General features: G+C 47.1%; 1 protein-coding gene across 1 annotated transcript in view; it reads left to right on the top strand.

Annotated features, from left to right (window-relative positions):
• The window catches only part of ABCC1 (ATP binding cassette subfamily C member 1), a 112,073-nt gene continuing 105,311 nt past the window's right edge, over positions 10,228 to 16,989 (top strand). Inside the window, exons 1-2 of the mRNA XM_021086560.1 lie at positions 10,228 to 10,426; positions 14,868 to 14,993. Coding sequence (XP_020942219.1) covers positions 10,400 to 10,426; positions 14,868 to 14,993 — 153 coding nt within the window. The 5' untranslated portion in view covers positions 10,228 to 10,399. The remainder of the gene's footprint in view (positions 10,427 to 14,867; positions 14,994 to 16,989) is intronic.

Below are 16,989 nucleotides of genomic sequence, written 5' to 3'. Positions count from 1 at the left end.
GAAAACACAGAGCACAGGGCCTGCTGTGACAACTGTGGCCGTTAGGATGTGCTGTCATGATAAATAGGTGCTTTCTCTTTATTCCCAGCTCAGCAGACAGAAAGTTCTATCCTTAAGTTCCTGCTGCTGCTTTTTTATTGAAAGCGCCAACTCGTTTTATTATTGCTTTTTTAGAGGAAATACATGCGGAGTTAAACAAAAATTCAAACAGTGCAAAAGATAATAAAAACCAGTAGTCGTCTTCCTCTCACCAGCTTCATCCGACCCCATGGGGGTGCTCACTCTTCTTGTTAACAAAAATGTTCGCTTTTGTTGTTCTTGTCTCCTGCTAAGGACATTTCCCTGCCTAAATAAGCATCTTTATCCCCTTTTATGCTACTTTTATTTATTTATTTTTGCTTTTTAGGGCTGCACCTGAGGCATATGGAGGTTCCCAGGCTAGGGGTCTCATCGGAGCTGTAGCTGCCAGCCTATGCCACAGGCGCAGCCACGCAGGATCCGAGCTGCGTCTGCGATCTACACCACAGCTCCCGGCAACGCCGGATCCTTACCCCACTGAGCGAGGCCAGGGATCAAACCTGCAGCCTCATCGTTCCTAGTTGGATCCGTTTCTATTGCGCTACGACGGGAACTCCTGTACTAATTTTAAATGGGAACAGAAGTATGTTCCATATGATAAACATGGCAAACAGGGCCTTTCCTACATACATAGAGGCCTTCGCATCAGGATTCAGATTCCTGGCTTTGCCAGCTGCTTGCAGGTCATGTGACTCAGCCTCAGTTTCTGTGTTGGTAAAGTGGGTTTAATTGCAGGCCTGCCTTCTAGGGTTTGTGACATGAAGCACTTAGATCCGTCCTGGCACATGCTGCGAAGAAACTTCCGCATCCTCGTTCTTTCTCTTTCCATCGTAGAAGGTAGCGCATGTTTCTTCATTTTCCCCTTTATATCTTGTCAGACGTCCCCTGGTCCGAGGCCTTTTCTGTCCACCTGATAGAAATAGCACTCAGCGCTCACCATGACCCTCTGACCCCTCGGTTCTTCTTCGGGGCACTCGCTGCCTAACCATGCCACGGAGCCGTTTGTCTGTATAGTGTCTGCTTCTTGCGATAGCGTGAGACTGTGAGACTGGAAGCCTTATTTCCCTCCAGATGATGTTGGCACACAGGGGTCTCCTGAGAAATAATTACCCGCCGAGCCGTTGAAACCTGTACGTCATTGACACAACTGAATTGGAAAAGGGATGTTCAGGCTGCAGGGGAACCGCCTGGAACATAGTAGGTCTTCCAGAGCAGCTCTGCTCCCAGCAGCTGGTGGCAGCAGTTCCAAGTTCATACGTGCCTCCTCTGCCTGTTGTCTGCCCATCCTCTCTTCCTCAGCCTCCCTCCTGTCCTGGGCTCGGCCAGCTGGGTCCCGAGCGGGGCTTTTCCCTTGTCCCTGCAGACTTCAGCCAAATGTCCCTCTGGAAAATGCGTCAGCCAGGCTGGGGCAGCAGGAGCAGCACGGTGGAGACCCTGGGCCCTGGCCGAGGGGACCCTGGGAACTCGGGCACCTCTGTGACCAGCCCAGCCGAGTGGAGAGGGCCAGTGGGCATCTGGGCTGACGTGTGAGGCTCTTTCTCTGGCCTGTCCCTGGCCACTTCCTGCCTGAGCCTGCCTGGACTGTGGTGGCTTTGGAATCTGACCCAGCCCAGGGGAGCGATGATGTCTGCAGGGGGTGGTTGTCCACAGAATGTTGAGGGTGAGCCAGAATAAACCTGAGGTCATGGAAGGAAGAACAGCGGTCTTCCTGAAGATGTCCACGGCCTGACCCCCTGAACCTGCAAATGTGTCACAGTCACGTGGCCAAAGGAAGGGCGTCTGTGGATGGAACGAAGGGTGCTGACCTTGAGAAGGTGGCATCTTGGGTCATCCGGCTCCACCCGAGGTTATCACCGAGGTCCTTAATAAAGCAGAGACAGAAGAAGGAACCAGAGACGCAGCATGAGGAGGCCGGATGCTCCTGGCTTTGAAGGAGGGAGGAGAGGCCACGAGTAAGGGATGTGGAGGCTGCTAGACACGGAAAAGGCACGTGGATGGATTCGCCCTGAGAGTCTCTGGACAGAATGCGGCCCTGCCAGCACTTGATTTTCATCCAGGAAAACCACCTTCAGATTTCTGACCTAGGACTAGGTGATACAAAAAAAAAAAAAAATCTGTGTTGTTTTAAACCACGGAGTTAATGATAATTTGTAACAGCAGCTATAGGAGACTAATACAGGTAATTGCTTGGAACTTGGTGTAGGTCTTCCACTTGGCCCAGCTTCCCTGCAGGGGAAGGTGTGCACTCCAGAAAATCCCATTACAATCCATCACTAGGAGGAGTTCCTATTGCGGCTCAGAGATAATGAACCCAACTAGTATCCATGAGAATGTGGGTTCGATCCCTGGCCTCGCTCAGTGGGTTAAGGTGTAGGTTGTGAGCTGTGGTATAGGTCACACATGTGGCTTGGATCTGGCGCTGCTGTGGCTGTGGTGTAGGCCAGCAGCTGCAGCTCCAGTTCGACCCTAGCCTGGGAACTTCCATATGCTGCGCGTGCAACCCTTAAAAGACAAAGAAACAAACAAAAACTCTAACCAATCCATCACTAGGAGTTAGCATCAGGGGTAGGGTGGCTCCCCAGTCAGTCTTCCTAGGTTTGAGCCCCAACCTCATCTCTTACAAGCTGTGTGATCTTTGGCAAACCAGTTGACTTCTCTGTGTCTGTTTCCTCATCTACCAAATGGTGATCAAAACAGCCTCCTTTCTGGGTAATCCATCATGAAGATTAAATGAGTTAATTCACATAAAATGCAAGGAAGCAATGCTTGGCACGTAGTTGTGCTCAATTAAACCTAGGTGGTATTATTAGCAATAACAATATAAGATGCTATAAACTTTTTTTTTTAGTTAAAATTTTTTTCTATTTTTCCTTTTTTGGCCACACTCGCAGTGTATGGAATTCCTGGGCCAGGGCTTGAATTTGAGCCACAGCTGTGACCTATGCTGCAGCTGCAGCAATACTGGATCCTTAACTCACTAAGCCACATCAGGAACCCCAAATTTCATTTATTTTTATTACTGATGTAAGAATTAAGATTAGTGACAATAGCTCTTTATTGAGTGTTAACTATATGACACTGGATCCTCAACCGACTGAACAGGGCCAGGAATCCAACCCTCATCTTCGTGGATACTAGTCGGATTCCGTCTGTATCTCTGAGCCACAACAGGAGCATTTTCCCAGTGATGGATTTTAACAGGGTTTTCTGGAGTGCACGCCTTCACCCACTGGGAAGCTGGGCCAGGTGGAAGATCTGAATGCTCAAAACACCACCAAGTTCAGAAGCAATTACCTGTATTGGTTTCCTAGAGCTGCTGTTACAAATTAGCATCAACTCTGTTAAAACAACACCGATTTTTTTTTTTTAATCACCTAGTTCTAGATAGAAATCTGAAACTGGTTTTCCTCGGTGAAAACCAAGGTGCTGGCAGGGCTGCATTCCTTCCGATGTCTTCTTTTCAGTACCCCACCCCCCCACCCCACCTCCCTCCTCTCTCTGCCTTCTTGGTCAGGCCTGGCCATCTGGCTTTGAGCTGGAAGCTGCCTTCTGAAGAATACACCCTTTCCCTGGCTAAGCATTTCTCAACCTCTCCTTCCCCAGAGTTCTGTGTCCTCAGATGCTCCCCAGTTTTCTCAGGCTCACTTCCCAACTTGAACTTTTCTTTGTCCTTTAAGCATCCCCAAGCTGGGCGGTGCTGGGAGTATTGGTGGCATTCATTATGAATATTGGTGTCTGCAAGGCGGAGCCGCCACTTCCCATCTCTGGACCAGGCCGGCCCATGCAGAAGCACCTCCCACACTTTGTCCCATTTGGTGCTTCCTTCCAGGCCTAGATGTTTTCCTGACCACACTGGCAAGGAGATGGAGGCTTGGAGAAGTTAAGGGACCTGTCCAGGTTCACATGAGGTCAGGGGCTGAGCTGTAATCCACACCCTGGAGACCAGAAACCCAGGGTCATAGCCATGTTCTTACCTAGATGGATTGCTTTTTTAAAAAAACAAAGTAGGAAGTAATGGTGATGAGAGGAGGCATGGTTAAGGTCATTTGTTTACTTAGTAACCTCTGGCTACCTGCTGGTGTGGAGGAGAGAAGTCAAACGTAAATACCACATGGTCCTGGCACTGAGGTCCTTGCAAGACAGAGGTATTGACAGACACATACGAAAGTCACTGCAATGTGGAGGGGAGGGATCCTGATGGTTTGGGGAGTAAGGAGGAAGGCTTCTTTAAAGAGGTATCTGAATTGGGTTTTGAAGGATGAATAGGAGTTTGTTATTGTGGGAAGAGTGCAAGGATAGTATCTAGCAAGAGGTATTCTAAAGAACCATTCGTTCGACCAGCAGTTGGGGAATGCCTAAAAGGCAGGGACCTTGGCTTTTCTCGATCTCCAGTGCCTTGAGCAATGCCTGACACAGGCTTGATAAACGCTACCTTGAGTGAATAGTCAAGTGGACATATTGGGGAACAGAGTGGGGGAAATTGCAGAAGAAGCAGGTGAAGCTGGCGTGTGAAAGACCTCTTGAGCCACAGCAGGGATTGGCTCTTAAAGGCGATCAGGAGCTGCTGGTGGTTATTGCCCAGGGGAGATGGGTAATAAGATCTGTCCCATTTTTTTATGTAAGTATTTAAGTCTGTGGCTTTTCCTTTAAGGAGGAGGAAAATGGGAAGACCTTTGGTGTCTTTGATCATAAAGAGAAAAAGAAGTTAAGCTGCAGTGAGGTATTTTCCACTGTGAGATTGGCAGCGATCAAAAGCTTGTAGCTTGGGAAGTCATTACCGTGTACCTTGTTAGATGGAGTATAAAGTGATGCTACCCATTTGGAGGCAGTGTCTGTTTAAATTTTAAATGCGTACTCCCTCTGATCTAGTGTTTGCTTTGGGTGAAATGAGGCACTTACTAGGTTATTTATTCACCGCTGCATTGTTTGTAAAAGCAACCCACTGTCCAGTCAGCAGGAGACTGGTTACATAAAGTTAAGTCCATCCATACAAAGAATAAGGATGTGTGCCGTGCAGGATGGTCCTTGAGACCTCTGATTAAGAGATGGAAGGAAGATACAGAACAGGATGTGGAGTGTGTTTCTTTCTACTTGCTAACAGAAAGTATGCATTTATTTGTATTGTATATGCATAAAGAATTTTTTGGAAGGACACAGAAGAAACTGACACTGTCGCCTCTAGTGAGAGGAACTAGGGGGTTAGGGGACCAGGTTTGGAAGGTGGCTTGTCACTTCCATCCTTTATTCAAAAGAAATAAAATTAAGCTATCAAAAATGAAGGAGATCGGAGTTGCTGTCGTGGCTCGGCAGAAACGACTGTGACGAGCATCCATGAGGATGCAGATTCCGTCCCTGGCCTTGCTCAGTGGGTTGGGGATCTGGTGTTGCTGTGAGCTGTGGTGTAGGTCGCAGATGCGGCTCGGTTCCCATGTGGCTGTGGCTGTGGTGTAGGCTGATGGCTGCAGCTCTGATTCAACCCCTAATCTGGGAAATTCCATGTGTCACAGGTGCAGCCCTAAAAAGACCAAAAAAAAAAAAAAAAAAAGACCTATGGCACTGGTAGAGATTGGTTTCTAATATTAGTTAAGTGAAAAAAGCACGGTGTGGAACCAGTATTGTATTATGGTACCTTTGGCAGAAACAAAGTAAGCTGTATTTGGAAGAGTAACAAGATGTTAGCAATGATAATTTGGCCTGTGGGGTAAGAGGGGGGTGCCGCTGGTTCAGGAAGGAGAACTTACTTTTCACAGTATGCCATTTTGTGTAGTTTGGGAAGGCTTCAGCACGTAAATAAATTATCTAGTGAAAGTGAATTAATACAAAAAGAGAGAGAGACATGGATGGATGCCTAGGTGGATGGGTGGGTGGGTAGATGGGTGGGTGGCTGGCTGCTTGGATGTGTGGGTTGTGGGAGTGGGTGGATGGAGAGATGGGTAGATGGATGGATGGATGCACTGGTGCATGGATGGGTGGGTAGGTGGATGGATGGGTTCACAGATGGGAGGATAATTCTGTCTGTGGGTGGATGCAGAGATGTATGGATAGATGAGCTGCCCTGAGGAGGACTAAGTGGGACCAGGACCGGAAGCAGGAAATGGGTAGGACGCTACTGCAAACCCAGGCAGGGGGTCATTGGGGCAAGGATCAGGTTATTGAAGTCTCACATACAAACTGAGCTTCTTATATACGTAACTGTATATATTAAGTCCTAGCATTGTTTTCTTACTAGAAAGGCAGATTCCTTTGGAATGAGCTTTTTCTGGCAATTGCTCAGAAACTGTTTTGTATGTAATAGCCACCAGCAGTTTAATCCCCTTTCCACCAGCAGCTTAAGAATTATAAGAGGTATGAATTCATCAAATTAGTCTTTGACATAAACCACAGCTCTTGATGACCAGATTCTTATTTCCAAGGCTGTCTTCTCAATGCCCATGTCCACAGAGGCGTGACCTTTATCCTTTTTCAGGTTTAGAAGTTTCCTAGCTAAATCCTTTGGTGTGTGTTGACCTGTTCAAATTTACTTTTCAGTGATTCCTTGTTCTTGGTTCTGGAAAAATAACCTTTCGTATCATCAAATAATTATACCTCTGAAGAACCAGTTTGAGTACTTGCTTATTTAATACCTAGGGCGTTCTGTCTTTTTTAAAGTCAAATTCTTGGGAGTTCCTGTTGCGGCTCAGTGGTAACGAACTCGACTGGTATCCATGAGGACACGTGTTCAATCCCTGGCCTGGCTCAGTGGGTTAAGGATCCGGCATTGCCTTGAGCTGTGTTGTAGGTCACAGATGTGGCTCCGATCCCATGTTGCTGTGGCTGTGGTGTAGGCCGGCAGCTACATCTCCGATTTGACCCCTAGCCTGGGAACCTCCATATGCCATGGCTGCAGCCCTAAAAAAGACCAAAAAAAAAAAAAAAAAAAAAGTCAAATTCTTCCTTTTTTTTTTTGCCTTGCCCAAGGTATGCAGAAGTTCCTGGACCAGAGGTTGAATCTGTGCCACAGCACTAACCTGAGCCAAAGCAGTGACAACACTGGATCCTTAACCACTAAGCCACCAGGGAATTCCAAATCTTATGTTTTCTTTCTTTTTTGACTGCCCCATGGCATCCGAAATTCCCAAGCCCACAGATCAGATCTGAGCCACATTGTCACTCAGCTGCAGCTGCGGCAACACCAGATCCTTAAGCCATCGTGCCAGGCCAGGGATTGAACCTGTGTCCCAGCGCTCCCAAGACACCGCAGATCCCGGTGCGCCACAGCGGGAACTCCCTTTCTTATTGAACCATCTTAATGTTTTTACGTGTACACTCCAGTAGTGTTAAGTATGCTCACGCTCTTGTGTGCAGCTAGGCCTCTTTTTTGAAAAGCTAGGAACAAATATTTTGATCGATCGTGAAATGTCTCTAAGTGAAATGATCCTCATGGTCCCATTGCTTTCTGTTCTTTAACGTTCTTTGATGTACTTGAGGTAGCTTGTGTGGAGTCCTCAGACTCCATGGTCCCTAGAGTTCCTTGGTGATCTCGTTTATCTGACTGTGGGAAGGCTGTTGGAGTCGGAGCTGCCTGGAGGTGTCTGGAGAGCTCATTGTCCGGTGGTGGAGAGAGGATGCTTGGGGAGGGGCTGCCTGGGGACTGGCCAGCTGGATTGCCTGCACCTTATCCAGAGACCAGCTACAACCTAGCCCCCCTTAATGATTGTGAAGTGGGAATATGGGCCCAGTGCTGCTAGTTTTCTGTTTTGTTTTTTTTTTAAAGAGATACCAGAAATCCATTTTTTTAAAATGTGAAATTTCCTGCTTTTAAATGTTGGCAGCTAACCTAAGTTTTTTTTTTTTTTTTTTGCTTGTTTTTTTAGGGCCACACCTGCTGCATATGGAAGTTTGTAGGCTAGGGGTCAAATTGGAGATGTAGCTGCTGGCCTACACCACAGCCGCAGCAACAGCCATGTGGGATCAGAGCCACCTCTTTGACCTATACCACAGCTCGTGGCAACACCGGATCCTTAACCTACTGAGTGGGGCCAGGGATTGAACCTTCATCCTCATGGATCCTACTCAGGTTCATTAACTGCTAAGCCACGAAGGGAACTCCACAGGTGGTTTCTGAGAAAATAAAAGTAATGAAAACAAATTTCTTTTCAGGGCTGGATAGCTTTAGTGGTTAAATGTGGGCACTTCAGAACCAAATCACACGAGTTTGAGTTTGAACAGTCAGATCATACCGACTGTTGAAATACTACACAGATCACTCAACCTCTCTGTGCCTTAGTTTTCCCTTCTGAAAAAGGAATGGTAATTATAGAATTAAAGGAGATAGTACATTTAAGGAATTTGGAATAGGGCCTGGAGCAGTCTGGGGAGTTTCTGTCATGGCTCAGCGGAAACAAATCTGACTAGCATCCATGAGGACCCAGGTTTGATCCCTGGCCTCGCTTAGTGGGTTAAGGATCCGGCGTTGCCATGAGCTATGGTGTAGGTTGCAGACGAGGTTTAGATCCCTCATTGCTGTGGCTGAGGCATAAGCTGGTGGTTGCAGCTCTGATTCGACGCCTAGCCTGGGAACCCCATATGCCACGGGTGTGGCCCTAAAAAAGCAAAAGCAAAAAAAAAATAACCTTGCAGATTGGGTGTTATCCATGCTGCTGACACTAATGGTGGTGATGATGATGAAAGTGACATGATAGAGCTGATTGGTGGTGTTGATGGTCCTGATGAAAGTGATGATGACGGTGCTGATGAAAGCAGTCGTGTGGTGATGATGCTGATTAAAGTGGTTGTGATAGGAGTTCCCATCGTGGCTCAGTGGTTAATGAACCCGTCTAGTATCCATGAGGACACGGGTTCGAACCCTGACCTTGCTCAATGGGTTAGGGATCCGGCGTTGCCTAGAGCTGTGGTGTAGGTCACAGACACGCTTGGATCCTGCATTGCTGTGGCTGTGGCGTAGGCTGGTGACTACAGCTTTGATTTGGCCCCTGGCCTGGGAACCTCCATATGCTTTGGGTGCGGCCCTAAAAAGACAAAAAACAAGAGAAAACAACAAAGAGAGAAAGTGGTCATGATAGTGATGATGCTGATGGTGATGGTGCTATTGATGCTGATGAAAGTGGTCATCATAGTGATGATGCTGATGGTGATGATGCTAATGATGCTGATGAAAGTGGTCATGCAGATGAAAGTGGTCATGATGGTGATGATGCTGATGCTCTTGATGCTGATGAAAGTGGTCATGATGGTGATGATGCTGATGGTGATGATGCTGATGATGCTGATGAAAGTGGTCATGATGGTGATGATGCTGATGGTGATGATGCTAATGATGCTGATGAAAGTGGTCCTGATGGTGATGATGCTGATGGTGATGATGAAAGTGGTCATGATGGTGATGATGCTGATGATGCTGATGCTGATGATGCTGATGAAAGTGGTCATGATGGTGATGATGCTGATGGTGATGATGCTGATGATGCTGATGAAAGTGGTCATGATGGTGATGATGCTGGTGGTGATGATGCTAATGATGCTGATGAAAGTGGTAATGATGGTGATGATGCTGATGGTGATGATGAAAGTGGTCCTGATGGTGATGATGCTGATGGTGATGATGCTGATGATGCTGATGCTGATGATGCTGATGAAAGTGGTCATGATGGTGATGATGCTGATGGTGATGATGCTAATGATGCTGATGAAAGTGGTCATGATGGTGATGATGATGGTGCTGATGAAAGTGGTCATGTTAGTGATGACAGTGATGCTGATGCCGATGGAGATCATGGTGTTGGGGGAGAATATTAGAAAGCTCTTAATTCACAAGATTGCAAAGGAGAAATGATTTATGTAACTAAAGGATGCCTCTGTTTCCAGAATACCTTTAGAGATTCCTCTAAACGGCAGTCTACCGTCTTTTGTACAATAATGGAACTTGCCACAGGTCCCAGGAACTTAACTGGTGGGTGAGAGGAGACATACCATCATCCCTCATTCCTTGTTTTGTGGTCTTTCTGGCTACCGCTCGTTCCAGTTTGCCTGTTCTCTCTGCGAGGGCCTCAGTTGTAGGGGTCTTGTCTGTTTTCTTAAAACCCACAGCAGCTGGTTTTGAACTCCACACTGGCCCCCTGCCCAAGCTCTTTAGGGCACCCCGTTGACCCTGAGCCTGTGTTTGTTTCCGCAGGAGTGGAACGTCACGTGGAACACCAGCAACCCCGACTTCACCAAGTGCTTTCAGAACACCGTCCTCGTGTGGGTGCCTTGCTCTTACCTCTGGGTCTGCTTCCCCTTCTACTTCCTCTATCTCTCCCGCCATGACCGGGGCTACATTCAGATGACACATCTCAACAAAGCCAAAACTGTAAGTCACGGGTTTTATCGTGATGTGTGTGTCAGGGTGTGGGTGTGCTGGGGTCGGGAGTGGTGGTTGTGAAAACTGTCATGTTTCTGCTACTTACTTGGCCCTGAGTTCCTTTTCTAGGAGACAGAATGATAACGTAATAGGAATTCCCATTGTGGCTCAGCAGAAATGAATTTGACTAGCATCCATGAGATTGCGGGTTCGATCCCTGGCCTCGCTCAGTGGATTAAGGATCTGGTGTTGCCGTGAGCTGTGGTGTAGGTTGCAGACATGGCTCGGATCTGGTGTTGCTGTGGCTATGGTGTAGGCCAGCAGCTACAGCTCTGATTGGACCCCTAGCCTGGGAACCTCCATATGTCGCGGGTGTGGCCCTAAAAAGACAAGGCAAAAAAAGAAAGAAGGAATAATAACCTCATAGGTAAAGGCTAGGGCTCTGGGTTCAGATGTGTGTTCAGATGTGGACTCTGCCACTGGCTCACTGTATGACCTTGAGCAAATGTCTTTTTTTTCTTCCGGTTTTATTGAGATATAATAGGCAGACAGCATGGTGTACGTTTAAGTGTACAGCCTAATGATTTGACGGGCATGCATCATGAAATGATTATTGCAGTAAGTTTCATGAACATCCACCATCTCATATAGATACTAAATTAAAGAACTAGAAAAAAAATTTTTTTCCCTTGAGCAGCTTTCTTAACCTCCCTGAGCCTCAGTTAACTTATCATATCAGTGGGGATGATAGACTTTATCTCAGGAGCTCATCCAGAGATTTGACCAAAGATGTCTTTTTAACTGAAAAAAGCTTTTATCTTGAAGAAATTTCAAACTACAGAGAAGTTGCAAGAACAGTACTTAGCACTCCCAGCAGCCTGGTATGCACCTTACTCAGTCACCAATTTTTAACATTTGCTACATGTTACATCATCCCTTTCTCCCCCCCCCTTTTTTTTTGGTCTATTTGGGGCCACACTCGAGGCATGTGGAAGTTTCCAGGCTCCGGGTTGAAAGACATGCTCAGAGCTGCAGCTGCCGGCCACAGCCACAGCAACATGGGATCCAAGCTGTGTCTGTGACCTATAACACAACTCACAGCAATGCTGGATCCTTAACCCACTGAGCGAGGCCAGGAATCGAATCTGCATCCTCATGGATACTAGTCGGATTTGTTACCACTGAGCCACCACGGGAACTCAAACCTCATCTCACTCTTTTGCTTTCTCCATAGATACATATTATTTATTTTTTCTGGATCATTTGAGAATAGCTAGCATCCATCCCGCCCCTTTACCCCTGATTCTTCAATATATCTTTTCTCGAAACAGGGATATCCTCTTACATAACAGGACAGTTATCAAGTTCAGGAAATTTAACATGGACATGATACTTAAAAAAAAAAAAAAAAGTCTACTATGAGAAGTTCCCTCCAAGGCTCAGTGGGTTAAGGATCTGACTGTGGCAGCTCAGGTCACTCCAGAGATGCCTGTTTGATCCTGGGCCTGGGGCAGTGGTTTAAAGATCTGGTGTTGCCAGCAGCTGTGGTTTAGGTCACAGCTGTAGCTGGAATTCCATCCCTGGTCCAGGAACTTCCATATGCTGCAGGTATGGCCACACACACACACACAAAAAAAAAAAACAAAACAAAAAAACTACTATGTATGTTCCATTTTTGTCACTTGTCCCAATACTACCCTTTCTAGCATCTCCACCCTCTTCCCCCCAGTCCAGGGTCATACACTGCATTTAGACACACTGTCTGTTTATTTTTCCTGTAATTTTGGAAGAATTGTTCACCTTTATTTTTTATGACACTGGCATATTTGGAGAATGCGGACCAGTTAATTTTGTCCGTTCCCCAACTTGGGTGTTGGGGCAACGTTTCCTCACGATTAGATTCAGCTAATGCCTGTCTGGCTAGAAAACTACAAAAGGGATGTGGGGTCCTTCTCTGGGTTACATCTAAGGCCCCTTGGTGTCCATCTGCCCCTCCCTGATTGGCTTGCATTTTTTTGGCCATGTCCATGGCCTGTGGCAGTTTCTGGCCCAGGGATGGAACCCGTATCCCAGCGGTGACCCAAGCCATAGCAGTAAGAATACTGGATCTTTAACCTGCTGCACTGCAGGGGAACTTCCTGATGGGCTTAATTTTGATCATTTGGTGGGTGTGTCTGCTTTCTCTACTGGGCAGGTTCTGGTTGTCCCCTGTAAGGATGAATGTTTTTGGGGAGACGTGGAGGATACCTGTACATCCTGTTCTTCATCCCTCTTTCTCCTCTTGGCGTGTGTCTGTCCTTTTTTATCTTTTTAGATTAAAATTTTTTTCTATACCATGTATCAGTTTTTTTTTTTTTTTTTTAATTATTGGAGCCTAGTCGACTTCCACTGTTGCGTTGGCTTTTGGCGCACAGCAGAATGCTTCCATTATCCATGTACGTACCCCATTCCTTCTCAGATTCTTCTCCCATGTAGATTATTACAGAGCATGGAGTTGATTTCTCTGTGCTGTACCCCAGGTCCTTGTTACTTAAGAATGTTAGATATAGAAGTGTGTCTTTATCAATCCCGACCTCCCGGTTTATTCCTCCCCCCAGTGTTTTCCCTTTGGTAACCATAGGTTTGGTTTTGAAATCTTCGAGTCTGTTTTGTGAGTAAGTTCTTTTGTATCTTTTTTTTTATGTCGGATTCCACGTATTAGTGATCGCATATGAAATTTGTCTTTATCAGTCCTTTTTTTTTTTTTTTTTTTTTTTTTGGCTGTGCCTGTAGCATACAGAAATTCACAGGCAAGGGATGAAACCCACAGCACAGCAGTGACCCAAGCCATAGCAATGACAATGCCAGGTCCTTAACTTGCTGAGCCACTGCGGAACTCCTATCAGGACTGTATTGCCCAAGATTTATTTCCATAAGCCCTTGGCAAACAGGAAAAACTTGAGTGATTTTACTGAAGCTGTCTCCTCGCCCTTAATACTGCCACCCAAATCCATCTCATTCGGACCACAATCCAAGCCTATCTCAAAATGCTGTCTGCTCCCCTGTCCTCAACTAGATACAGTGTCTTCTTCTTAGACCTCTGGGAGCACTTTGTACTTTTCTTGGGGAAGAATATCTCCCTTTAAAAGCTAAATCAGATTTTGTTCATGCCTTGCTCAACAGCCCTCTGGCAGCTTCTCTTCACAGGGAATAACATCTGGACGTCCTCCTACAGGCCCAATTCAATCTGGCTCCAGGCTCCTCTTCAGCCACCTCCTACCACACACGCAGCCCATGCCACAGCAGCCACAGACCTGCTGAACACATTCCTACCTCAGGACCTTTGCACCTGCTGTTTCCTCTGCCTGACTTGTTCTTTCCTTCAAGTAGTCACTCTTGGCTCTTTACCCAGATGTCTCCTGATCAGAGAGGCCTTCTCTGACCACCCTGTCTTACCTGTTTTATTTCACCTCGTGTCATTTGTTCCTCTCTGGTATGAAAGTATGTATTTTTTATTTATTTTATTTTGTTTTTTATTTAAAAATTATTATAGTTGATTTATAATGTTCTGTCAATTTCTTTCGTACAGCAAAGTGACCCAGATTGTATGTATATACATATATACATTCTTTTTCTCACCTTATCCTCCATCATGTTCCATCACAAGTGATTAGATCCAGCTCCCTGTGCTATGCAGCAGGATCTCATTGCTTATCCACTCCAAATGCGATAGTTTGCCTCTACTAGCCCCAAACTCCCAGTCCATCCACTCCCTCTGCCTCCCCTTTGGCAACCACAAGTCTGTTCTCCAAGTCCATGAATTTCTTTTCTGTGGAAAGGTTCATTTGTGCCGTATATTAGATCCAGGTATAAGTGAGATCACATGGTAGTTATCTTTCTCTTTCTGACCTACTTCACTTAGCATGAGAGTCTCTGTTCCACCCATGTTCCTACAAAGTAAGTATGTATTTTTTAGATTGTTGCTTGCCTGTTTCCTGCCAGGGGAATCAAAGCTCCATGAAGGCAGGGACTTTTGTCTGTTTTTTTCTCTGTTGTATCCTTGTCACCTTGGGGAGTATGTGGCCCATAGTTAGACCCCCAGTAAGTTCTGGTTGGATGCATGATGCTGTTGATACCTGGCCATTATGTGAGGGGCCCCGTGCTGGCTGCCAGGGTTGCGGATGTAGATGAGCCGGAGACTTGAGTTTTCAGGTGCCGAGGAGAATACTGAGCAGACAAATAGACTTGTGTCTGGGGTGTGGGAGGGGCTGCAGACCAGTATGTGACGGCCCCGATGGTGGCTCCCCCTACCTTGGGCTCGTCTGTGTTGCATAGGGTCCGTGCTGACTCCAAAGACCACAGCTGATGGTTTGGGGGTTGGCTGGTCCTCTAGAGGCTAGGCCTTTTGCAGGGATGCTGGGGGAAGTTCCGGTGCCAGCCATTGTAAGATGTACATGTACTTCTCTTTCAGGCCTTGGGATTTTTGCTATGGATTGTCTGCTGGGCAGACCTCTTCTACTCTTTCTGGGAAAGAAGTCTGGGCAAGCTCCTGGCCCCAGTGTTTCTGGTCAGCCCAACCCTCTTGGGCGTCACCATGGTAAGTAGGGGCTGGCACTGTGGAGACCAAAAGTAGTGGCTGGCATTTAGAAACAACAGGATCTCCCAGTAGAAATCCAGCAATCTGGCTGTGTTAGGTGAATTTGGTTTGGTCTTGTGGGGGGCCCAGAGAGGAAAGGGTGATGGAGCTAAGGCCCAAAGGATGAGCAGGGTATCAAAAAGTTGAAGGGACTGGGGGCATAGGATGATCCAGCTGCAGAGAATAGCACATTCAAAGGTCCTGGGGTGGGGTAGAGGGAGAAATTGAGAGTTGGTCTGTGTGCTGGGGACAGAGAGAGTGAGGAGGAGCGGAGGGGGCTGGGACGGCAGGAAGGGCAGAGGGCTGACCATATAGGACCTTGAGCTTCAGGGTAAGTGGGTTCTATCTTGTTTTTCATCCCCAAAGCTGGGTTCTAAACCTTTTTTAAATGCCATGGGTCCCTTTCTTCTTTACCAGTCCTGTCTCCTTCTCAAAAAAATGTTCTTAAAGTCATAAAACATACAAGCTAACAAAAGAAACCATCCTACACACACACACACACACACACACACACACACACACACACGTGCAATTTTGTGATGTGCATTTGTATTTTTACTGAAGTTTAATTTATGTAAACCTTTTTCCTTGAACAATTCATGAGTTTTGACGAACAGATGGTGTCAGGTTAGGTACCATCTCCACATTAGGGATATAGGACAGTTCCATCATCCCACAAAGTTCCCTGGCATGGGCCCCTTTGTCGTCAGCCCTTCCCTCCCCCACCTCCTCCGCTGGCAACTGCTGCTGTGTTTCCTGTCCCTATGGGGTTGCCTTTTCCAGAATGTCATGTGGATGGAACCACACAGGCAGCCTGAGTCTGACTTCTCAGCCCCTGAAGTTCAGAAGATCTTTTTTTTTCAGAGTTGCTTGGTATATTTGATGTGTGGCTTCAGCCCACATTGCTTATCCATGCTTTAGTTATAGGACATTTAGGCTGGGAAACCAATGATCTTTAATCACAGAAACCTAAAAAGCCAAGTTGAGGGAGTTCCCAGTGTGGCTCAGTGGATTAGGACCCTGACTAGTATCCATTATCCATGAAGACTAGCTGGTTTGATCCCTGGCCTCGCTCCGTAGGTGAAGGATCCAGTGTTGCCCTGAGCTGTGGTGTAGGTCACAGATGCAGCTTGGATCACGAATTGCTGTGGCTGTGGTGTAGGCTGGCAGCTGCAGCTGTGATTCAACTCCTAGCCTGGGAACGTCCACGTGCCATGGGTACGGCCCTAAAAAATAAATAAATACATAAAATAATAAAAAGCAAAGTAAAAATACCCATGCTTTACTAATGCATTTCAGATCAAGATCTGCTGTCCAAATAGGGACGGCCCGTGTGTAATAGTCTGAGACTTGTTCAGTTCTCTTTGTCTCTGTTTTTCCTTTTCTTTCACTTGTAAGCGGTGGTGCTGATGAGGGAACGTGAAGCTGGACTTGTGTCCTCTTTAAGTTCAAGGACCCCTGGGTTCTATCCAGAGCCTGTCCTTGGACCCCAGGTTAAAACCCACCTCCTCAAGGGAAAGGTTTTGAACAAGGCTCTGCTGTGCCCAGATGTGCCTGTTTAAGAGCTGACCATGGCCCCCGAGTGGAGAATGGATTGTGGGGCAGGGGTGGAACCTGGGAGGCCAGTGGGGCTCTGGGGGGCGGGTCACCTGGCATGAGGATGGAGGCCGGGGCCGGGGTGAGGGGCAGGTAAATGGAGGATGGGCTTTGGTGGCAGAGTCAGCGTGAGTGGCTGATGGGTTAGAGGTGGGGAGTCGGCGTGGGGGACTGAGGAGGACGAATGAGGACAGACGGACAGATATATTTCTGGCTGGAGCAGCTGGGGGGTGAGTGGAGGCGCCGTGGGGGACCGCAGCACTTTGGGATCCAGCTGGTGACCGTGAGCAGTGTTGGGAGCTGCCACCGGGAGCCGCTCTGCTCCTCTGGGAAATGGCCCTGACCTTTCCTTCTTTCAAGG

The sequence above is a fragment of the Sus scrofa genome, chromosome 3, assembly GCF_000003025.6.
Source record: "Sus scrofa isolate TJ Tabasco breed Duroc chromosome 3, Sscrofa11.1, whole genome shotgun sequence".
NCBI lineage: Eukaryota > Metazoa > Chordata > Mammalia > Artiodactyla > Suidae > Sus > Sus scrofa.
Note: the sequence above shows the minus strand (reverse complement) of the source record. Positions and strands in the feature narration are given on the sequence as shown.